We start from the raw sequence: 24,819 nt of genomic DNA, 5'->3' as shown, positions 1-24,819 counted from the left end.
TACATTTAACACCTCTTAAGTAATTTATTAGAACAGGGATGTTTGCAGAGAAGTCTACCATCAAGTGGCTCAAACAGTACTACAAAAGGCTTGCGCCAGTCACCTGTGTCCATGCATTACCAGCAAGTCTTTCCAGAGCATTGTAATATAAAGCTTTCAGTCTTTCAGCCTTAAAATGTACCTCTTCCCCAACCCAAATGTGTGAAGCACAGGAGGTTGGTGGCAGCTTCATTGAGGAGAACGGGCTCATGGTAATGACTGGAGCGGAATCAGTGGAATTAAATGCATCTAACACACGCTTTCCAGGTGTTTGATGCCATTCCATTAGTTCCGCTTCAGTCATTATTCTGAGCCGTCCTCCCATCCTGTGGTGTGAAGTATACCCACTCCGGTCAAATAAATCCTCTACTGGAAATGCTAGACACAGACGACTATACGCAAGGTTAGCAGTCATACATTCTGTAGCACTCGATTGCTCCACATTGAACGGTCCATTTCTTTCAGACAAATTATGCAGTAGTGCTGTTGTAGTAATAATAATAATAACAATAATAATAATAATAATTATAACAACAACAACAATAATAGAACAGTAACAGCAAAGATGATCACGAGGGGAAAAAAAACAACAAAAATAACGTTTCAGAGTACTGGTGCTGATAGAAACAAGATATGTCCACAGTCGACCATCTTCCCTAGTATGAAACAACGATGTTCTCAGAAATAACAACTACTTCAGGCAAGAGAGAGCTGCTTTTGAACTTGTGGTCAAGTGCCCGGAAGATGTCAAGTTCATGACAGGGGAGTACTTTAAGTCCTATAAGTAACTATTGTTCCCGTTTACAATGAACCCGATCAATTTCACATGCACGCACGCACGCACGCGCACACACACGCACACACACAAAGATTTGGTCACACAAAACATACAATATATTCGTATAGTGATCCTAAGGTTACTAGTAGTAAAGCCTGTGCGACCTTCAAGGACCAGCCTAGAAATACATTTGGGTCATGGCTGCCCTGAAGACACAGGCAGTTAAGGACCAGGGACAAAGCACATGACCCACTGGTCAAGAAAAATAAGAGCTTATCAATAGGAAAATAAAGGAAATTCCCTTTCACTGCATGACAAGCAGAAGAATATTAAGATCAAGGGGTCACTAGAATACAGGTACATTTTTAAAACACAGTAAAAGATTTAGTACAAAGGTACTCAAATGTATTGAGTTTAACATCAGAGTAATACATGACTTAAAAGTCACCCCTTTCAAAATAAAAGCTTGTCTAAGATGACCCCAAAATATTCAGATAAAGTCATGAGGAAAACCAGCCAAATCCTTGGGGTTAAAACACACACACACACACACACACACACCTCTGAAATGCATTTTTTTTTCAAGCAGCAATACAAAAACAATATCCATGAAGTACGCATAATATCTGAAGAAAAGAAACATACTGTATGAAAACATCCCTGCTATCATGTCTCTAAATACAAAACTTTTACCAATAATTTGCTTCAGTTCAACAAGAAGTCCATTTTCCGCTTTTTTTTGTCTTTTATCTGTCATTTTAAAACAGGTAAAAATGTCAGTCCTCAGGTGTGATGACAGTCTTTTTTTTCTCGTATACTTGAAGAAGTTGTAAGCCTCGTAGAGGAGGGGCCCGGAGGGGCGGGGCTAACGCCCGGAGGGGAGGGGCTAACGCCCGGAGGGGCTGATGGGGCTAACGCCCGGAGGGGCGGGGCTAACGCCCGGAGGGGCGGGGCTAACGCCCGGAGGGGCTGATGGGGCGGGGCTAACGCCCGGAGGGGAGGGGCTAACGCCCGGAGGTGCTGATGGGGCGGGCTAGTGGCGGTGCTGGAGTATTAAGCCAGGGCCGGGAAAGCCTCTGGGTCGTCAACGTTGGGAACGGACACTCCACCTGGCTGGGGACAAAGAGAGAGAGAGAGAGAGAGATTATTTTTTTTTTAAATACGAAATCAGAGAATACTGGGTCGTGTTCAGTAGGGATTGGGAGGTACTACATGAACAACACAACTCAACAAGTATAAGAACAATGATCACAGTCAACTTGAGCACCCAATTTAACTTTTTGTGGTCAGTGAAAACAGCTTTTTATGGTCAGTAACCATTAAGGTTGAATGGTGGGAACCCGGTTACCGAGATTTACCAAGCAAAACCACTCCCTTTTTACCCAGGATAAATAACAGAGAAACTGGTATATTCTAATAAATTTTTTCTATGAACACCATGGCGTGAAACGGAACTATTAAAATATATGCAATGTCTAAATCTGGCTTCTCTATGGACTGTGCATGATGAATCAGGGTGGGGACAGACAGCCCATCTCAGCATGGAGCACAGTTCTCAATGTTTGTAGACCTATCATCTCATCTTGGTAACTTTTTTTCTTGTGACCTAAATTTGCTGCAGCATACTACAGTAATATTAAGACCGAATGCATGTCTAATTTACCCATCTTCAGCTGGCTTTTGGGGGTTACCTTGTTTTATATTTGTAACGATTATATTTTTTTCAATTCTCCAGAGTTTTAAAAACAGCCCATCACTCGAATCAGTGCATGCATGAGAATTCACTACATCTTTCTCTCTCTTCATCAACTCCATTCAAATTGCATCCAAAATAGATAATCCTGAATCTAGATTGATATATAGCCCTATATATAGGATGTCCTAGCCTACCTCTTTCAGGTACATTTAATGCAGTATTAGCCTTATATTTAGCTAATTACTGATTAATTACTAACAAGCTTCTAACTTATAGCCTCTGTCTCTTGCTCAATACGCCACCACCTGTGCTCCGCTGGCCTCTCCTTAAAGAACGTTCCTTAGCTCTTGGAGTTCCATGCAGGAAAAGCTCGACTAGAATACCTTGTTGGACATAATTGTTTTTTTTAGAGGAGGAGCGCAAGCTCTTTTTTGTTTAATGTTAAATACAGCAGCCAAGAGAACTCACAGATAGTTTGAAAGAAGAGCGAACGCGCGATGGCGGTCGGCTATAGAAGTTATTTATTCAGACCCATAACCATTCAATCATTGTGAAGAGAAGTGAAAGCCTTCTACATCTAATTCTAGTCCAACATTATTAAAAGACGACATTAGAATGATGACGATAATTTAACTGTTGAACGCGAGGAAGGAATGAAGCAATAGAGAGAAAGAGGAGGTAGGCTAATAACATTAGGGGAAATATTATGAAAGGTACATATGCGTCAGCCTACTAATTTATACAAATAGGCCCCATTATATTTCAAACTTAAAATCAAATTCAGTAGCTTGTAACTTTGTAGACCGCTTGTGCTGCACCAGAATCGCAAGTTCTCTTCTGCTTTATCATGGTTTAACGATGTGTGTAATTCCAGTCCATGTAATATAATACAGTAATACAGTTCACGCTCAAAAAGATTAGCCTACTGGTGCTAGATTCATTTATTAACCCAAGAGATCACATAGCTAGCTACATCTATTGTTTTTTATGTTTTTCTGTCGTGCATAATGTGCAGTAGCCTATATCATATATGTATTGGATAATGGCACAATCATTTGGGCATTTTTGTGCTTGGGTTCATTAAATGTGGTTAATGTAGGGCTCATAAAATGTATTTAATATATGTCTCATCAGGCTCAGGTAGCATCAGGTTTGAATTTTCATGCTGATCAAAGTTATAATCAAATCCAGATTTATAATGCCACTTCCGGTTTTGGAGGGAAATACCTGGTTACCTGGGAGAAAAGTGATTTATTCTCGGGATGGAACATTTGTACAATACCCGGAAAATATTCAACCCTAGTAACCACAGCCTTTTGTGATCAACATTTACATCTATTTGTGTTCAGTGACAACAGCCTCCATTAGCGTTACCTTTTCAGATCGGCCTCCTCCTGCACCGCGACCTCCCCTTCCTCCACGGGTTCCCCCCCGCCCGCGTCGGCCCAGGTCTCCGAAGTTGATCTCCAGCTGGGCTGTGATGTCGTTGGCGGGCTTGCGGAAGTGGTGGTCCGGGCCAACTTCGTCAGGATTTCCCTGATGGAGGAAGAGTTGACGTTGTTTACATTTAGCCAGAGACCACTGATAGCAACCATCTCAACTCAAATAGCCAACATGCTAACTACTGTTTGACATAATTTAACTCTTGATATACTATGCCAATGTGTATGAGTGTGTAGATAAAGGCTTGTTTTATCAGAATTGTATAGGGGTGAATATGTGAAACAACAGGCACCTTGAACAGAGGGGTTGTGTCTGCTTCAATCTCCGGAGCATCAATCACAGCCGGTCTCTGTAACAGCCAAGAGAAAGGACCAACAATAAGGATGAACATTTCAGTCACATTTGTAATGTCATAGCCTCTTGGAGAGGATTGTTAGCTGGTTAACATTACTATCTGGCTTATATCAGCCCTTTTGTTGGTAAATGCATAAAAAAAGACCACCACAGTTAACAATCTTTATTAACCTTAAAGATTGTTTAATATTGATCCGTTGACAGGAATCAATCATCAAACTTCTTTCTAACTTAAAACTTTTTTCCCAAAACTTGAAATGACACAGTTCACCAATATCACTTGAGTAGAGTACTGTATATCTGAAAATGTTTTGTAACTTAAATTGAAATCAAATTGATTTGAAATTAAAAACAAATTATTTAATTGAGTCGGTCACAACCTAAAATGTAAATAACACAGAATTCTCTCAAATACAGCATGAAAACATAATAAAATATGCAAAACACAACTAGGGCTGTCACAATTACTGTATAACTGACGGTAATGAATGAAGACCATCATAAAAATAAACACACACACACACACACACACACACACACACACACACACACACACACACACACACACACACACACACACACACATATATATATATATATATATATGGTTATTTTATTGTCATGACGGTCTTCATCCATTACCGTCAGTTATACAGTAATTGTGACAGCCCTAGTTGTGTTTTTTGGGGAGGGGGGAATGAACAGCTGATTGAAAACTTTCTGCGATAACATGGACTCTTAACAACGTGATGAAACTTTGTTGCCCTTGCTGGAACAAGCAAGGTGTTGTAGCAAACTATGAATATAAGGAGCTTGGAACCTCTAACCCTGGCAACAGATGCAGTAAAGAGGTCAATTGAACACGACCAAAACAATGGAATTGCCATGGAAACAAGTAGGGGGAAATGCCGTGGGAGAAAGATCCCCGAATCTCCTTGTTGCCCCCCAGCAAAATTAGCCTACATTTAGGCTATTGTTTACATGTGTATTTTACACTATGTTGAGGTAAAAATCATTTTATAATGCTTGTATGGATGTCAACCCAAATACATGTTCATGTCATCGTTACTAATCAACTGCATTACAGTTAAAACTACCACCACTTATTTCTGTATGCTAGCTGTGCTAACCAGCTTATATGAACAGGAGTTAGCATTTAGCAGTCACTTCTTCTAAACCTAAAAAAGGGACAACCTCTACATGTTTTGCAGCGAAAACTGCAAAATATATCCACATCGGACTTAAGTAACCACAGTGGCCTGTTCCATGACATAAATCATGAAGTAGTTGACAAATATCCACTTTGTTATATCAGATTTGTTGAACTTGCACCAATCTGGTCGTTCAATTGACTCCTTCACCCCATATAGCTGAATGGTAAACTCATGGGTACACTGGCAATGGATGCCTGCTATTGTAATGCAATCATTTCCATGGTAATGTAGAATGTTCACTCAAATGATAACTGAGGTGGCTCATGCTATGGAATGTATTTTTTGTAATGTAAATTGAGTTGAATCAACAAATCACAGCACATATTGATGGGTACACTTCCTGTTTTACTTCCTGCTTTGCTCCTATGGCTACACTTGTAATGGCCAGTCCACTCATTATGCCTTCATTGACTTGAATGGGGATGCCTGTTCTATTAATTCTATTTCTATGTCAGCCATGCAGTCAGGAGCGGAGGAAAGCAGAAAATGTAGGTCCAAAAAAATGTTTCAATAATAATAATAATTTTACATTTGACATTTTAGTCATTTAGCAGACACTCTTATCCAGAGCGACTTACAGTAGTGAATGCATACATTTCAAACATTTTTCCCCCATAATGGTCCCCCGTGGGAATCGAACCCACAACCCTGGCGTTGCAAACACCATGCTCTACCAACTGAGCCACACGGGAGCATAATAATACAAAAATATTCCTATTCAAACGGTTATTACGGAGACCCTGGTCATTTGGCTGGACAATTACGTCATCCAGAATTCCATGACCATCACAGTCCTAAACACAATCAAATACAATGGCAAAACATCTATATACACCTAACAGTGCACTGCACAACTACAGATAAGCAAAAAATAATAATATATACACACACTCGACTTGTGTCACTTACGTCTTTCAGCTTCTCGTCACTTACATCTTCGCTCTTAGACTTGTGCAGAACGTAGCCTTTGTTCCACTTGCTGTCGGCGCCCTCGTTGGGCTTGCGGATGTTGAACTCCACTTTGGCGCGTTCCTTGTCCTGCATGGCTTTCCATTCGTCCAGGGTCATCTCCTTGGGGCCCTCCTCCTTTGGTTCCTCCACCTCGTTCTCCCTGGAGGAGACAGAGACGCATTTGTTATCGAAAGCTATTACCATACATTGTCTGTTAGCATTTCTGTTGTTTTGGATTTCTTCTAGATTGACTGTAGGGCTGCTTGCATTGTGGACCACGGGATGATCTGAATGTTGAGAACAGCACAAATCAGCATAAATGCAGCACCATAGTGAACCAGTACAGTGATGTTAACTCCAAGAACAGGTCTAACATACATACACATATGTATGTATGTATGTATGTATGTATGTATGTATGTATGTATGTATGTATGTATGTATGTATGTATGTATGTATGTATGTATGTATGTATGTATGTATGTATGTACACACACACGTTAAAACATTAGTATTGTGTTGTTTAAAAATGAATATGAACTTATTTTCTTTGCATTATTCAAGGTCTGACAACACTGCATATTTTTTTGTTATTTTGACCAGTTGTCATTTTCTGCAAATAAATATTTTTATTTGGAATTTAGGAGAAATGTTGTCAGTAGCTTATAGAATAAAGAAAATAACAAAAAAATGTTTTACCCAAACACATACCTATAAACAGTAAAACCAGAGAAACTGATCATTTTGCAGTGATCTCTTACTTTTTTCCAGAGCTGTATATGTACAGTTGAAGTCGGAAGTTTACTCCTTAGCCAAATACATTTAAACTCAGTTTTTCACAATTCCTGACATTTAATCAGAGTAAAAATTCCCTGTTTTAGGTCAGTTAGGATCACCAATTTATTTTAAGAATGTGAAATGTCAGAAAAATTGTAGAGAGAATGATTTATATCAGCTTTTATTTCTTTCATCACATTCCCAGTGGGTCAGAAGTTACACCCAATTAGTATTTGGTAGCATTGCCTTTACATTGTTTCACTTGGGGCAAACGTTTCGGGTAGCCTTCCACAAGCTCAATACCTTGACTTTGTTGTCCTTAAGCCATTTTGCCACAACTTTGAAAGTATGCTTGGGGTCATTGTCCATTTGGAAGATCCATTTGCGACCAAGCTTTAACTTCCTGACTGATGCCATGAGACGCCAACCTAACTGTATGTAAACTTCCAACTTCAACTGTATATATATAAATAAAGGTTAAATGAAATGGAGCGAAATGGGTAGGTTGTCCCGTTTTACAGGCAGAGCAGCAGTCCTGGGGTGTTTTGCACTGAGGTGTGCAGGGAAGTTAACTGGACAGGTCCAGGAAGGTGCTCACTTGTTCTCAGAGTCAGCAGGGAGGTGTGCCACTCCCTCAGGGGTTCCCTCGGGTGCAGCAGTCTGTTCAGCATCACCACTGGGAACAGAAATTCAACACAGCGAAGGAACAAACCAGTCAATATCAACAAAGGACCTGTGTCCTTGCCTACACATAATGGTCATCTCATTTAAGGGAGTAGGTAATGATTGTTTGAACACCAACCTTGTTTCGTCCTTGGGGTTCCCCCAGTTGTGAGAGCCACTCCCGCCACGCTTCTCCTCGGATTTCTGACTGTTGAGGGCGAAAAAAATGGAAACCAAAAGCTCCACCATTCCTAGCACTAATCACAGAGCATCTGAAGATCTAATCCCTCCAAAAGACCATCACTACCACTAATCACAGAGCATCTGAAGATCTAATCCCTCCAAAAGACCATCACTACCACTTGTCCTTTAAGGACTCTGAGCAGAAATTACTCACGGTTTGTCACCGCCGCCACTGTGTCTGTCGAAGTCCCGTTTGCCGCGGGAGTCGAAGCCGTCACCCCGGCCCATGCCCCGGCCCCGTCCACCACGCCCACCGCGGCCGCCGCCACGCCCTCTGGGGGGCCGGTCTCCGAAAGGTCTAAGGAGGCACACACACACACACAGGCTCTGCATCAAGCAGCACAGATACAGAATGAGCAGCTCAGAACTATGAATACTACTTCATTGAACATTTTAAAAACATGTAAGGGAATACCCCCCTGATTTGGACAAAATAACATGGGAACATATTGGCACAGCACGACTCATACACACGATTGTAAATACCACCCAAAGCGGCCCATCTCCGGGCCAATCATATGGCAATTTTCCGATGGCAATTGCCAATTGTAACACCCCAAATTTCCTTTAGATGGCGAGCGCGCTCCACCGTGGATTTTCATACAGCAAATGATACCCAAGTCTTACCCAAGTCTACACCCAAGGGTTTATCAAAAATTCATTTTGATAAAATGATTTTTTTTTTGAAAACTTATCACCTCTTAAAAAAGTGGTTTCTGGACCGTTTTTCGAAATTCTTTCGATTGTTATGTCAATTACATATGTATAAGAGCTGTATGAACATGCTTATGACGTTTTTTATTGACGTCGTTTTTTGGGTTTCTTTTGCTTGTGCACAAGGCATATGTTTTGTGCATTTTGAATATGATTTCATAGGAAAAAAGTGACATTTTTTTGCAAAATGACATGTCCAATGCTTTTTTTTGTCAATTGTGAAAGTATTGCATGTGCCAAATCACAGCAAATATCCAATAGATAGCTAGAGCTCTCCGCAGTGAATTTTCATATTGCAAATGTAACACAATTCAAGTCCCAAGAGTCAAATTTTGAAAAGAAATGACATAATTTGTAAGTCGCTCTGGATAAGAGCGTCTGCTAAATGACTTAAATGTAAATGTATATTTTTTGAAAACTTTTCAACCCTTAAAAAGTGGTTTCTGGACCGTTTTTCGAAAAAAAATTGATGGACATACTTGACATATATTTTATTGACATAATTTTTGGGGTTGTTTTTGCTTGTGCATAAGGCATATGTTTTGTGCATTTGGAATATGATTTCATAGGAAGTCAAAAGTGACATATTTGCTTGTGCATAAGGCATATGATTTGTGCATTTGGAATATGATTTCATAGGAAGTCAAAAGTGACATATTTTTATTTTTTGCCAAATGCCATTAGAAATGTGCAAAGGAAATGTCCAATTCTTTTTTTGTCAATTATACATGTATGAAAGTATTGAATGTGCCAAATCAGGATGTTTGTCCGTTTGCCATGTACGATCATAGGAAGTCAGTTTCCAAACCCAAAAGTCAGTGAACCATGGTCCAAATGGCATTTATACTGCCCAAATGATATATAGCCCTATGTTAAGCCATGAATCAACGCAGATGGTCTACTTGTCATGTATGATGAGGGAGAAGTGGGACTCTGTTGCTTTTAACATTTTTAACGAATTTACAATGCTCAGAATGCATAATTGACTGGCCCGATGATCTCGGGATGGCCGTGCAGCGACTGTGGTTCCTCTCCATCGCTCGATGTGTTGATTTCATCATGTCAACTTTGGTGATATTTTTTGCTGTTGAATCATATTGCAAATGCGCGTTACATTTGCAATATTGCGCGTTACGTTTGCAATATGATTCAATGGGCATTTAGCATCACAAATTTAGGCATGCTCAAAAATACTGCAGAAATGCATAATTGACTGGCTCGATGAACTCGGGATGGCCGGGCAGTGACTGTGGTTCCTCTCCATTGCTATTCACCCAGCAGTCAGCGTCCATCAGTCAATTAGATGTCATTTTGACACCAAACTGATACCAAATCCACTTTTTCCAACTCGTATAGAAGCCAACTATCACATATGTCAGAGAAGGCCCATAATTCACAGTGCTTTCAATTTTAACCATAAAAAAACATAAAACACATAGTTACGTTATAGCTGCGGGTCCAGCTCTGACAATATCTATAGGCCTATGTGAGGCGACTCCGAATCCCAAGTTTCGGCTCGATAGGTCATTCGGTGCCCGAGCAATGGCCTTAATTGGTGCTGAAAATCCACTTTTTCAGGGCGTTACTACGGGGTCCCTGAATGAGCTATCGGACAGAGACATTGGGGTCCGTCTCTATGGGCCGAGGCGGTTTCAATGCACCTAGTCTTGCGACTCTGGGACATTTCTACATGTCGCCATGTCCGTGATATTCAAAATGAATTGAACATATTACAAATGCACGAGGCGGTTTCTCGGTCTGAGAACCTTCTAGAGCCCCATAAATCACCGTGCACTATCGACTTGAGCTCTAGAACAGGTTTCTAAAATTTCAGAGCTCTAGGTCTGACGGTTCTTGAATCGTTTGAACGAAAGTAACTATTGAAGGCGGTATAAGACTCTAAGCCCCACACTATGTCCCTATGGCCAAATTGTGTGTGTTTTTGTTTTTTTTGCAAAAAGAATAGACACACGTTGTCTTTGGGGTAGGCATATACAGAATCCTGAATATGAAGTCTCTACCTTAAGAATTGACTGAATGACACAGAGTTGAGTTGCGTGATTTTCACTATGTGCAGGTTATATGACAATAGCTCTTGGCTGTTTTTAACAACTTCCAGTTGTCACAGGAAGCTCTTGCTTCACACACGTCGTCTTTGGGGTAGACATAAACAGAATCCTGAATATGAAGTCTCTACCTTAAAACCTCTTACATCTACACGTTCCGCTAGCGGAACGTCTGCTCCAATATCCAATGATGGGCGGGGCGCGAAATTCAAACTCCTCTAAATCCGAAAACTTACACTTTTCAAACATATGACTATGTTACAGCTATTTAAAGACAAGACTCTCCTTTATCTAACCAAACTGTCCGATTTCAAAAAGGCTTTACAGCGAAAGCAAAACATTAGATTATGTCAGCAGAGTACCCAGCCAGGAATAATCACACAGCCATTTTTCAAGCTAGCATATCATGTCACATAAACCCAAACCATATCTAAATGCAGCACTAACCTTTGATGATCTTCATCAGATGACACACCTAGGACATTGTGTTATACAATACATGCATGTCTGTTCAATCAAGTTCATATTTATATCAAAAACCAGCTTTTTACATTAGCATGTGACGTTCAGAACTAGCATTCCCACCGAACACTTCCGGTGATTTTACTAAATTACTCACGATAAACGTTCACAAAAAGCATAACAATTATTTTAAGAATTATAGATACAGAACTCCTCTATGCACTCGATATGTCCGATTTTAAAATAGCTTTTCGGATGAAGCACATTTTGCAATAATGTAAGTACATAGCCCGGCGTTACAGGGCTAGCTATTTAGACACCCTGCAAGTTTAGCCTTCACCAAAATCACATTTCCTATAAGAAAAATGTTCTTACCTTGCTTGTTCTTCATCAGAATACACTGCCAGGACTTCTACTTCAATAACAAATGTAGGTTTGGTCCCAAATAATCCATCGTTATATCCAAACAGCGACGTTTTGTTCGTGCGTTCTAGACACTATCCCAACGCTAAATCTCGGCCACGAGCATGACGCAAAATATGACAAAAAATTTCGAAATATTCCATTACCGTACTTCGAAGCATGTCAACCGCTGTTTAAAACCAATATTTATGCAATTTATCTCGTAGAGAAGCGATAATATTCCGACCGGGAATCTGCCTGTCTGTAAACTGAGGAAAAAACCGAAAGCCGGGGGCGGGGCGTGTCACGCGCCTAAGGCTTAGTCCATCAAGTGACCACTTAGCTTTTGCTCTCGTGTGCTTCAGCCAGGGCTTTGAATTACGTCATTCCTGTTTTTCCCGGGCTGTGAGACTCCATTGTTGACGTGAGAAGTGTCACGTAAGAGCAGAGATCCTTTGTAAACGATAGAGATAATCAAGAAGGGCAAGAAATGTTCAGACAGGGTACTTCCTGAACAGAAGCATCTCAGGTTTTTGCCTGCCATAGGAGTTCTGTTATACTCACAGACACCATTCAAACAGTTTCAGAAACTTTGGAGTGTTTTCTCTCCAAAGCTAATAATTATATGCATATTCCAGTTTCTGGGCAGGACTAATAATCAGATTAAATCGGGTACGTTTTTTATCCAGCCGTGAAATTACTGCCCCCTAGATGTAAGAGGTTAAGAATTGACTGAATGACAAATGGTTGAGTTGCGTGATTTTCACTATCTGCAGGTTGCTTATATGACAATAGCTCTAGGGTGATTTTAACATTTTCCGGAACCTTAGAATCGACACAGGTAGACCTCACAGTAGCCTTATGGATTATTATAGAAGACAGGTTCATAAGCCATTCATAACCCACATAGACTGCAGGTTGAATTTAGGAGAATTGTCAATGTATTCCTATGGGGAGAGAAGTCATTGCACACTGTTTGATCTAAACACCTTCTTTTCACTATGAACGGTTAATGCCACAGGGTCAAGGTTAGGCTTGCACAGATCGGGAGGACCTCAGGAACGCTCCTGAGGTTGAATTGTGCTTCTAACCCTAATGGTTCTCTCACTGTCACCCATAAGCACTTGACATATTGGTGCAGGCATCATTTTGGGCCTAGTTTTCTCACGGTCGCTGCGCTCAGACCGAGCAAGCTACGGTCAAGCGGGGCGTCTCATTGAACTCGTCTCAGCCTAGAGATAATGGTAATGCCATTGCAGGCTCTTTGTGTCTTTAAGCACCGCACTGTGTCACTCCGTCCTTGCTGTGTGTGTGTGTGTTTGAGAGAGCTTTTCTTTGACATCTGATGGGATAAATGACTGATTTACAGTTCATGAGGGTTGCCTAGTCACACATATGAAGTTGTGGAAAGATCTGACCTTTTTAACCCTTCAAAACAGCCCCTATGACACCATTTTAAGGCATTTCTGGTTGACACAGGAATCTGAACGTTAGGCTCTTATAGAATATTGAGTTTTAAGTGTTTCTGTTAACCTGTTGGGGCTAGGGGGCAGTATTTTCACGGCTGGATAAAAAAAATGTACCCGATTTAATCTGGTTACTAATCCTACCCAGTTACTAGAATATGCATATACTTATTATATATGGATAGAAAACACCCTAAAGTTTCTAAAACTGTTTGAATGGTGTCTGTGAGTATAACAGAACTCATTTGGCAGGCAAAACCCTGAGACAGATTCTGACAGGAAGTGGATACCTGATGTGTTGAATTGACTTTAAGCCTATGCCATTGAAAAACAAAGGGGCTGAGGAATGTTTTGGCACTTCCTATGGCTTCCACTAGATGTCACCAGCCTTTACAAAGTGTTTTGAGTCTTATACTGTGAGATCTGACCGAATAAGAGACTTGGAACGGTGATGGCCGATTAGACCCCTGGCGCGCGAGTTGATGGTGGGTACTCTCATTCCGAAACGTTTTAAAAGAGATCCCAATCGTCCGCCTTGAATTTTATTCATGTTCTGGTTAAAAAAGGCACTAATGATTTAAGCTATACAACGTTTGACATGTTTGAACGAACGTAAATATATTTTTTCCGTTCGTGAAGTGAAGTGAAGTCCGGCTGGCTTAGATCATGTGCTAACAACACGGAGCTTTTTGGACATAAATGATGAGCTTTTTTGAACAAAACTACATTCGTTATGGACCTGGGATTCCTTGGAAGTGACATCTGATGAAGAGAATCAAAGGTAATGGATTATTTACATAGTATTTTCGATTTTAGATCTCTCCAACATGGCGGTTAGTCTGTATCGCAAAGCGTATTTTTCTGGGCGCAGTGCTCAGATTATTGCAAAGTGTGATTTCCCAGTAAGGTTAATTTTAAATCTGGCAAGTCGATTGCGTTCAAGAGATGTAAATCTATAATTCTTTGAATGACAATATAATATTTTACCAATGTTTTCTAATATTAATTAATTATTTTGTTGTGATGACTTGACTGCCGGTATTGGAGGGAAACGATTTCCTGAACATCAACGCCATAGTAAAACGCTGTTTTTAGATATAAGTATGAACTTGATAGAACTAAAAATGCATGCATTGTCTAACATAATGTCCTAGGAGTGTCATCTGATGGAGATTGTAAAAGGTTAGTGCATAATTTTAGCTGATTTTATGGTTTTGGTGACGCCTGTCTTTGAATTGACAATACAATACACACAGCTATTGTCAATGTACTCTCCTAACATAACCTAACTTTATGCTTTCGCCGTAAAACATTTTTGAAATCGGACAACGTGGTTAGATTAAGGAGATGTTTATCTTTCAAAGGGTGTCAGATAGTTGTATGTTTGAAAAATTTGAATTTTGACATTTATTTGGTTTCAAATTTGCCGCTCTTGAAATGCACCTGCTGTTGATAGGGTGCGCCACGGGGGGCACGCTAGCGTCCCACATAGCTCCAAGAAGTTAAGAACTGACTTATTTACAGAGGGTTGAACAAGTGTGTGTTGTTTCAGAAAATCACAGAAATCTCGCAGAGCTCCGAAACCTGCCTTAACGGACTCATCTGAACACGCTGCAACTGGATATGTAACTTTTTGGAGAAAAAAAACCTCGTTGTTGAATATCACCAATGTGTCATTGTACAATTTCTCTGAAATGAACATTGGTAAATGCATGGTTCCTTTTCTCCTGACACCGTAGGCTCATGTAGTTTGATGTGAAGCGGTCAAATCAGCACTCTATTTTCCTGTTTGACTTTCAATCCCAGAAAAATAGCCTTAACTCAAAAAGCGTAGAGGCCTCGACTCCATCCTGTTCGGGGCCAACTGCCCATTATGCCAAACCCACGCAGACCGAGTTTCGTCTTCGAATTATTTTCCGTTTAGGAGAAAAAGCTGTGTCGTGATTGGTGATATATGTTACATTTGCAATATGATTCCATTCGCCCTCTCGTGGAATAATCCGGGACTGCAAAGAAATGACCAAAATTTGAAAATTTAATTAAACGGAAACGGAAGGTCCGAGAGACTCCGTTCGATGACTTTCTGGAAGATCCGGCCCCTGTGAGCGGCCCGACGCCGTCCGCGGATTTATCGGACGTAGTCGGACGTCTAGTAAGGGAGCGTACATTTGCAATATGGACTTTCTCACTAACCATACGGCTGGCGCACGTGATGTCCCTTCATGTATGCAAGGATATATACAGTGCCTTTAGAAAGTAGTCATATACCCCTTCACTTATTACACATTTTGTTGTTTTACAGCCTTAATTCAAAATGGATTAAATAAAATAAAAAATCTCACCCATCTACACACAATACCCCATTATGCCTAAAGTTGAAAACATGTCTTTTAGAACATTTATTGAAAATGAAATACAGACCTATCTAATTTACATACAATATGTAAATTAGATGTCTGTATTTCATTTTCAATAAATTTGCTACAATTCCTAAAAACATGTAACAAGTACTCACACCCCTTTGCTATGCCACTACAACATGAACTTAGGTGCATCCAATTCCTTTTGATCATCCTTGAGATGCCACTACAACTTGGGAGTCCACCTGTGGCCAATTCAATTGTTTGGACATGATTTAGAAAAAAACACACCTGTCTATATAAGGTCCCACAGTTGACAGTGTATGTCAGAGCAGAAACGATACCATGAAATCCAAGGAACTGTCCCGAGATCTCTGATAGAATTGTAATGAGGCATATATCTGGGATATAAAACAATTTCTATAGTATCGATAGTATAGAGAACTGTGGTCTCCGTCATCGGGAAATAGAAAAAATATGGAACTACCCAGACTCTGCATAGAGCTGGCCTTCCGACCAAACTGAGCAACTGGACAAGAAGGACCATGGTCAGGGAGGTGACCAAGAACCCAATGACCACTCTGACAGAACTACAGAGTTCATTGGCTGAGATGGGAGAACCTGCCAGAAGGACAACAGTTTCTACAGCACTTCACCCATCTGGACTTTATTGGAGTGGCCAGACGGAAGCCACTCCTGAGAAAAAAGGCACTTGACAGCACGCTTGGAGTTTGCAAAAACGCACGTGAAAGACAGAGGCAAAAGATTCTGTGGTCTAATGAGACAAAAATGTAACTAAATGTAAAGCACTATGTCTGGAGAAAAAAAGGCACAGATGATCATCCGTCTAACACCATCCCTACCGTGAAGCATGGTGGTGGCAGCATCATGCTATGGGAATGCTTTACAACGGCAGAGACTGTGAGACTGGTAAGGATAGAGGGAACAATGAATGGAGCCAAATGCAGGAAAATCCTTGATGAGAACCTGCTTCAGAGTGCAGAAAACCTAAACTGGGGTGAAGATTTACATTCCAACAGGACAAGCATACAACCAAAGCAAAACTGGAATGGCTTCAGAACAAGCATGTGAAAGTCCTTGAGTGGCCCAGCCAAAGACCAGACTTGAATCCCATAGAAAATCTGTGGAAAGACGAAGATTGCTGTTCACCACTGCTCCCAATCTAACTTAACAGAGCTTGAGAAAAATTCGCAAGGAAGAATGAGAGAAAATCCCCAAATCCAGATGTGCAAAGCTGATACAGACATACCCAAGTCGACTCAAAGCTGTAATCGCCGCCAAAAGTGCTTCTACAAAGTAATGACTCAGGGGTGTGAATACTTAGATATTTCTGTATTTCATTTACAATAAATTTGCAAAGATTTCTAAAAACATGTTTTCACTAATTTTATCCATTTTGAATACAGGCTGTAACAACAAAATGCGGAATAAGTCAGGTTGTATGAATACTTTCTGAAGGCACTGTTGGTTATAGGTTGTGAGGATAATAGGTGTGATTTTGACAGGTTTGTTTGCATTGCTTTAGCTAGTAGTGAGCACAAACTACAGTCAACGCCAAGAGAGAAGTGTCATCTGACACTTAGAAATAACGAACTGAAGCATACAGTGTGTCCCGGACATCTGTCTATCCCACGATTCCCAGACGGCCAGATTTCATCAACGATAATAATTAACAAACAATGTCTCTAAGCATTGTCATTTAGTACAGCAACTACTCACTTGTCTGCAGAGAACTCTCCTCTCTCTCCGACGTCGGGCTTGTCCTCGAGGGGTTTATCGAAACGGCGCTCACGTGGGGGTCTCCTGTTGTCTGGCCTCCTCTCGGCGGCGGGCCGCCCCTCGCCCTGCCCGGCCTGGTGCTGGGAGCCAGGTTGGCCCTGCTGGTCCGGCCTCCGGTCCACCCGCCTGATACCTGCCACCACAACAACACATGGAGGCTTTAGAGGTGGACACCGATATGACTACACACTAATTAGGAGGGCGGTGCAGACAAAACCCACATGATCACCACTCTTTCAATAATACTTTTTGATCAAATGTTATTTTATTTATCACATGCGCCGAATACAAATGTAGACCTTACCGTGAAATGCTACTTACAATCCCTTAACCAACAATGCAGTTCAAGAAATAAAGTTCAGAAAAGATTTTCTACATAAACTAAAGTATAAAATAAAAGTTAGACAAAATAACAATAACGAGGCTATATACACAGGAGGTACCGGTACTGAGTCAATGTGCGGGAGTATAGGTTACTCGAGGTAATGTGTACATGTAGGTAGCGGTAAAGTGACTATGCATAGATAATAAACAGAGAGTAGCAGCAGTTTAAAAACAAAGGGGGTTGGGGGCAATGCAAATCATCTGGATAACCTTTTAATTGTTCAGGAGTCTTATGGCTTGGGGGCAGAAGCTGTTTAGAAGCCTCTTGGACCTAGACTTTGCGTTCCAGTACCGCTTGCCATGCGGTAGCAGAGAGAACAGTCATTGACTAGAGTGGCTGGAGTCTTTGACAATTTTTAGGGCCTTCCTCTGACCTGGTATAGAGGTCCTGGATGGCAGGAAGCTTGGCCCCAGTGATGTACTGGGCCATACACACTATCCTATGTAATGCCTTGCGGTCGGAGGCCGAGCAGTTGCCATACCAGGTGGTGATGCAACCAGTCAGGATGCTCTCGATGGTGCAGCTGTAGAACCTTTTGAAGATATGAGGACCCATGCCAAATCTTTTCAGTCTTTCACATCTGATGAGCGTCAGAGCCGGTGTAGTACGATTCGATCTTAGTCCTGTATTTACGCTTTGCCTGTTTGATTGTTCGTCGGCGGGCATAGTGGGATTTCTTATAAGCTTCCGGGTTACAGTCCCGCTCCTTGAAAGCGTCAGCTCTACCCTTTAGCTCAGTGCGAATGTTGCCTGTAATCCAAGGCCTCTGGTTGGGGTATGTACGTACAGTCACTGTGGGGACGACATCATCGATGTACTTATTGATGAAGCCAGTGACTGATGTGGTCTCAATGCCATTGGAAGAATCCCGGAACATATTCCAGTCTGTGCTAGCAAAACAGTCCTGTAGCTTAGCATCTGCTTCATCTGACCACTTTTATATTGACCGAGTCATTGGTGCTCCCTGCTTTAATATTTGCTTGTATGCAGGAATCAGGAGGATAGCATTATGGTCAGATTTGTCAAATGGAGGGCGAGCTTTGTACATCTCTGTGTGTGGAGTAAAGGTGGTCGAGAGTTTTCTTTTCCCCTCTGGTTGCACATTTAACATGCTGGTGGAAATTTGGTAAGACGGATTTAAGTTTCCCTGCATTAAAGTCCCCGGCCACTAGGTGCACCGCCTCCAGATGAGCGTTTTCCTGTTTGCTTACGGCGGTATACAGCTCATTGAGTGCAGTCTTAGTGCCAGCTTCGGTCTGTGGTGGTATGTAGACAGCTATGAAAAATACAGATGAAAACTCTCTAGGTAGATAGTGTGAGATACTCTACCTCAAGCAAGCAAAACCTCGAGACTTCCTTAGATATCGTGCACCAGCTGTTGTTTACCAATATACATAGACTGCTGCCCCTTGTCTTACTAGAGGCTGCTGTTCTATCCTGCTGATACAGTGTAAAACCCGGCAGCTGTATGATGTTCATGTCATCGTTTAGCCACGACTCGGTGAAACATAAGATATTATAGTTAATGTCCCGTTGGTAGTTTAATCTTGCTCATAGGTCATCGATTTCATTTTCAATTGGTTTTACTCGCTCGCCTACGAATTCTCAAAAGGCAGCCCGACCTCCGCCCCCTTTTTCTCAGTCTTCTCTTCACACAAATGACAGGGACTTGGGCCTGTTCCCGGGAAAGCAGTATATCCTTCACGTCGGACTTGTTAAAGGAAATAGCTTCTACCAGTTCATGGTGAGTAACCGCTTTTCTGATGTCAATAAGTTATTTTCGGTCTTAAGAGACAGTAGCAGCACCATTATGAACAAAATAACTTACAAACACACACACACACACACAAAAATAACACAGTTGGTTAAACAAATCAAAATATATTTTATATTCTTCAAAATAGCCATCCTTTACCTTGATGACAGCTTTGCACACTCTTGGCATTCTCTCAACCCGCTTCATGAGGAATGCTTTTCCAACATTCTTGAAGGGGTTCCCACATATGCTGAGCACTTGTTGGCTGCTCTGGGTCTTCAGTTCCTGTGGCGGTCCTCATGAGAGACAGTTTCATCATAGCACTTGATGGTTTTTGCGACTGCACTTGAAGAAACTTTCAAAGTTCTTGAAATTTTCCGGATTGACTGACCTTCATGTCTTAAAGTAATGATGGACTGTCATTTCCCTTTGCTTATTTGAGCTGTTCTTGCCATAATATGGACTTGGTATTTTAGAAAATAGGGCTGTCTTCTGTATACCACCCCTACCTTGTCACAACATAACTGATTGGCTCAAACGCATTAAGGAAAGAAATTCCACAAATTAACTTTTAACAAATCACACCTGTTGATAGAAATGCATTTCAGGTGACTACCTCATGAGGCTGGTTGAGAGAATGCCAAGAGTGTGCAAAGCTGTCATCGCGGGAGAAAGTGCATGTTATAAAATAATATTTAATAGTGCTGCACCATTATTCTTACTAGAGGTCGACTGATTATGATTTTTCAACGCCGATACCGATAATTGGAGGACCAAAAAAAGCCGATACCGATAGTTGGAGGACCAAAAAAAGCCGATACCGATTAATCGGACGATTTTTTATGTATATATTTGTAATAATGACAATTACAACAATACTGAATGAACACAATATAATACATCAATAAAATCAATTTAGTCTAAAATAATTAATGAAACATGTTCAATTTGGTTTAAATAATGCATAAACAAAGTGTTGGAGAAGAAAGTAAAAGTGCAATATGTGCCATGTAAGAAAGCTAACGTTTAAGTTCCTTCCTCAGAACATGAGAACATATGAAAGCTGGTGGTTCCTTTTAACATGAGTCTTCAATATTCCCAGGTAAGATGTTTTAGGTTGTAGTTATTATAGGACTATTTCTCTCTATACGATTTGTATTTCATATACCTTTGACTATTGGATGTCCTTATAGGCACTTTAGTATTGCCAGTGTAACAGTATAGCTTCCGTCCCTCTCCTCGCTCCTACCTGGGCTCGAACCAGGAACACATCGACAACAGCCACCCTCGTAGCAGCGTTACCCATGCAGAGCAAGGGGAACAACTACTCCAAGTCTCAGAGCGAGTGACGTTTGAAACGCTATTAGCGCGCACCCCGCTAACATTTCACATCGGTTACACCAGCCTAATCTTGGGAGTTGATAGGCTTGAAGTCAAACAGCGCAATGCTTGAAGCATTGCGAAGAGCTGCTGGCAAAACGCATGAAAGTGCTGTTTGAATGAATGCTTACGAGCCTGCTGGTGCCTACCACCGCTCAGTCAGACTGCTCTATCAAATCATAGACTTAATTATAATATAATAAACACACAGAAATACGAGCCTTAGGTCATTAATATGGTCAAATCCGGAAACTATCATCTCGAAAACAAAACGTTTTTTCTTTCAGTGAAATACGGAACCGTTCCGTATTTTATCTAACGGGTGGCATCCCTAAGTCTAAGTATTGCTGTTACATTGCACAACCTTCAATGTTATGTCATAGTTCGCAACGAGCCAGGCAGCCCAAACTGTTGCATATACCCTGACTCTGCATGCAATGAACGCAAGAGAAGTGACAATTTCACCTGGTTAATATTGCCTGCTAACCTGGATTTATTTTAGCTAAATATGCAGGTTTAAAAATATATACTTGTGTATTGATTTTAAGAAAGACATTGATGTTTATGGTTAGGTACACGTTGGAGCAATGACAGTACTTTTTCGCGAATGCGCACCGCATCGATTATATGCAACGCAGGACAGGCTAGATAAACTAGTAATATCATCAACCATCAACTCGTGATTATGATTGATTGATTGTTTTTTATAAGATAAGTTTAATGCTAGCTAGCAACTTACCTTGGCTTCTTACTGCATTCGCGTAACAGGCAGGCTCCTCGTGGAGTGCAATGTAAAGCAGGTGGTTAGAGCGTTGGACTAGTTAACCGTAAGGTTGCAAGATTGAATCCCCGAGCTGACAAGGTAAAGATCTGTCGTTCTGCCCCTGAACAAGGCAGTTGACCCACTGTTCGTAGGCCGTCATTGAAAATAAGAATTTGTTCTTAACTGACTTGCTTAGTTAAATAAAAAATTATAATAATAATCATTCGGCAAATCGGTGTCCAAAAATACCGATTACCGATTGTTATGAAAACTTGAAATCGGCCATTCCGATTAAATCGGTCGACCTCTATTCTATTGTTCTGTGAACGATTAGCTGAACCTTGGATACAGCCAGTAGTCATCCAAAGCCCCACCCCCCCTCGCCCAAACTTTTCTCATCGGATCTACACGACTCACGTATGTCACCTATTTTGGATTCAAAACGGCGAATTTCACCTAAAGGTGACTAGTTTGCATCCCTGTAGCTAATGTCAGCTAACCGGCGAAAAAGCTTGGGGTAAACAAACAGTGATGCAAGTATAGTGCGACAGCTTTACTAACTTCACTGTCAGTCTTAGCAGGTCGGGAAACAAATTAGAATGACAGAATAAGTATCACCCAAATAATTTGTTGTTGTGACAGCCAAGTATGTTAATAACGACAAGTGAGGCTGCTGAAAACATTTATTGAAACAAAAAAAAAGTGTCAGTAGTTTGCTTTGGATGATGACAAAGTTAGCCTAATTACATGGGAGTAACAGGGGTATCCTATGGCTGTACCCTGCTCCGTGGGGTACAGTATGCAGAAATATGCAGAAATTGCTCAACCATTTTCTGGTTACTAAAATTGTAATAGTTTGCCTAATTTCAATATGTGACAAAACAAGCATGTTTTAGAGAAACATTGTGGCATCTAAACCATTGAGAAATATATTTTCCATAAACAAAAATATTGTTTTCAGCTGTTTGAAGCTAGTGTGCAAAACCGAAAGTAAAAGGAAGCATAGAAAAAGCATAGAAATAAAGCACATTGAAATCAAGTCTAAGAAGCCGTAGATATTTTCTATGTAATGACAGCTCTGTAACTAATATTTATATGTGAATTTGTTACAAAAAGTTACATATAACAGCTTTAACATGAACTATGGGCCAGCTGTCAGTAAAGGTGTTGGGTTACTCCAGAGGAAGTTGCTGAGCTATGCCCTGTCATTCTTACTTTGACAGCATGCACCTTTGATTCCAGGCAGACACGCTTCGTTCAATGCATTTAGCTACAGATCATATTTAGAGGGGCCTTAGCTAGCTAATGTTACTTTGGTTGTGGTGGACATCTGGCCAGATGCACTCGTTTACAAAAACATTGCGCATGCACTTCGAGGAAATAATAGCTTGTTAGCTATAAAGTGAAGTACAGTAGCATCTGTTTAGAAAAGCGGATGCGCAGATGAAAACAAACGCCAACAAGCTACCTACATGAAAACAGTACTATGCTGTATAACTTGATAGTCAGCTTGCACCGTTTATCCACCTGCACCGGACTTGGTTGGCTAGGTCGCGCGAACTACCTAGTTTGCTAATGATGCAGGTGCAGCATCACGCACGGGCCTCATTCAACTCGATATTTCTGACAGTTCAGTAGCATCAGTGTTGTTTTGAAGAATAGCTAGTTAACTACGCAGCAAGCTAGCCTGTCCCGCAAATCCCTAGAAGAGACAGATAGCTATCTTCTTTCTTAGCTGAATACAAAAGCTAACTAGCTGGCTATATTATGAATATGTGCACCAAGCTCGAGCTGTTTCACAACAAAAACATTAACCTGCGCAGCAACCACAGCGCCATCATTTACAACGTCCACATCCTGCAGGTGGAATGGATTTCAGCGAGAGGCGGGCCAGAGTGCACAGGTGGATGCTATCCAATGCATGATCAACCCGTCTAATAATGCATTGGATATGTGCATGTTTGCAATGGGTTCTTCTGTTGCCCTCTAAATTGATCGCAACAGGACAGAACACATGTTGTTGTTGTTAGCAAACTGGCTAGGTTTTTGCAGGTTTTGAAATACACGCACCACCAATTTGTCAGCGTGCACCTTTACCTTCTTTCTTCAGAGGTACTGCAGCCTGTGTTTCATCTTTCTTGTCAAGGAGCGGATTCTTCCTGTCCTTCTGTGACTCCTTCTTGGGCTGCTTGGCGGCTTGGGCTGCAGACTTGGTGAGACCAGCTGCAGCCGCCTCTTTCTTCTTATTCTCCGCCGCCTTTAACACCTCGAAAGGGTCTGATTCATCGTCCAAGAGCTGGTCGAACCGATTGGTTACGACGCAGCCGAAGCTTTCTTGCAGATGCCCGGGCATGATCGCGCCCCTTCAGCGGAATTCACCTCCGATTCTACGAGGCTTGGTGCGAACAATTCGCTAGATACTACCTACCACAAGATGGCTGGGAAATGTACCTCTTCTCTTCCGGCGCGAGGAATATCCGTTATATTCAGTAGCGCGATATGGGGCATGTAGTCGTCTAGTCCAGGATTTCCCAAACTCGGTCCTGCTTGTAAACAATTGCAAATTATATCGTGTAAGGTGACAACTGTTTGATTATTCATTAATCCCATTAGCCATTAAATACTATTGCTATTAAAATGCATGTTCATTGACAAAGCAAAATGCCTTTACACTGTTGACTGGTTAAGAAATCAAATCAAACTTTATTTGTCACATGTGCCGAATACAACAAGTGTTACCGTGAAATGCTTTACTTACAAGCCCTTTTAACCAACAGTGCAGTTCAAGAAGAGTTTAAGTAAATATTCGCGCTCTAGCGACTCCTTATGGCGGCCGGGCGCATGAACACTGACTTCGGTTGCCAGCTGAATGGTGTTTCCCGACACACTGGTGCGGCTGGCTTCCTGGTTAAGCGAGCAGTGTGTCAAGAAGCAGTGCGGCTTGGAGGGGTCGTACGGCTCTTGACCTTCGCCTCTCACGAGTCCGTACAGGATTTGCATCGATGGGACAAGACTGTAACTACCAATTGGATATCACGAAAGGGGTAAAAAAGACCCCAAATAATAAAATAATTCATGTTCTATAAGGCTACACCACACCGTAGCA

General features: G+C 41.3%; 1 protein-coding gene across 3 annotated transcripts; it reads right to left on the bottom strand.

Annotated features, from left to right (window-relative positions):
• Positions 1 to 24,208, bottom strand: LOC115170088 (plasminogen activator inhibitor 1 RNA-binding protein). Of its 3 annotated transcripts, none has more exons than XM_029726358.1 (9): positions 23,811 to 24,208; positions 17,370 to 17,562; positions 8,314 to 8,457; positions 8,056 to 8,124; positions 7,852 to 7,944; positions 6,458 to 6,635; positions 4,249 to 4,305; positions 3,888 to 4,049; positions 1 to 1,930 (listed from the first exon to the last, which is right to left on the bottom strand). In XM_029726358.1, the coding sequence occupies exons 1-9, from the start codon at positions 24,064 to 24,066 to the stop codon at positions 1,871 to 1,873; spliced, it is 1,212 nt and encodes a 403-aa protein (XP_029582218.1). In that variant the 5' UTR covers positions 24,067 to 24,208; the 3' UTR covers positions 1 to 1,870. The 3 variants fall into 3 exon arrangements, with proteins under 3 accessions (XP_029582218.1, XP_029582216.1, XP_029582217.1); XM_029726356.1 differs by having other exon boundaries at positions 6,434 to 6,635; positions 23,811 to 24,199; XM_029726357.1 differs by having other exon boundaries at positions 6,434 to 6,635; positions 7,852 to 7,929; positions 23,811 to 24,194.
• Between the last annotated feature and the right edge of the window lie 611 nt (positions 24,209 to 24,819).

This window comes from Salmo trutta, chromosome 31 (assembly GCF_901001165.1).
Source record: "Salmo trutta chromosome 31, fSalTru1.1, whole genome shotgun sequence".
Lineage (NCBI taxonomy): Eukaryota > Metazoa > Chordata > Actinopteri > Salmoniformes > Salmonidae > Salmo > Salmo trutta.
This window is presented reverse-complemented; position numbering and strand designations above follow the sequence as displayed.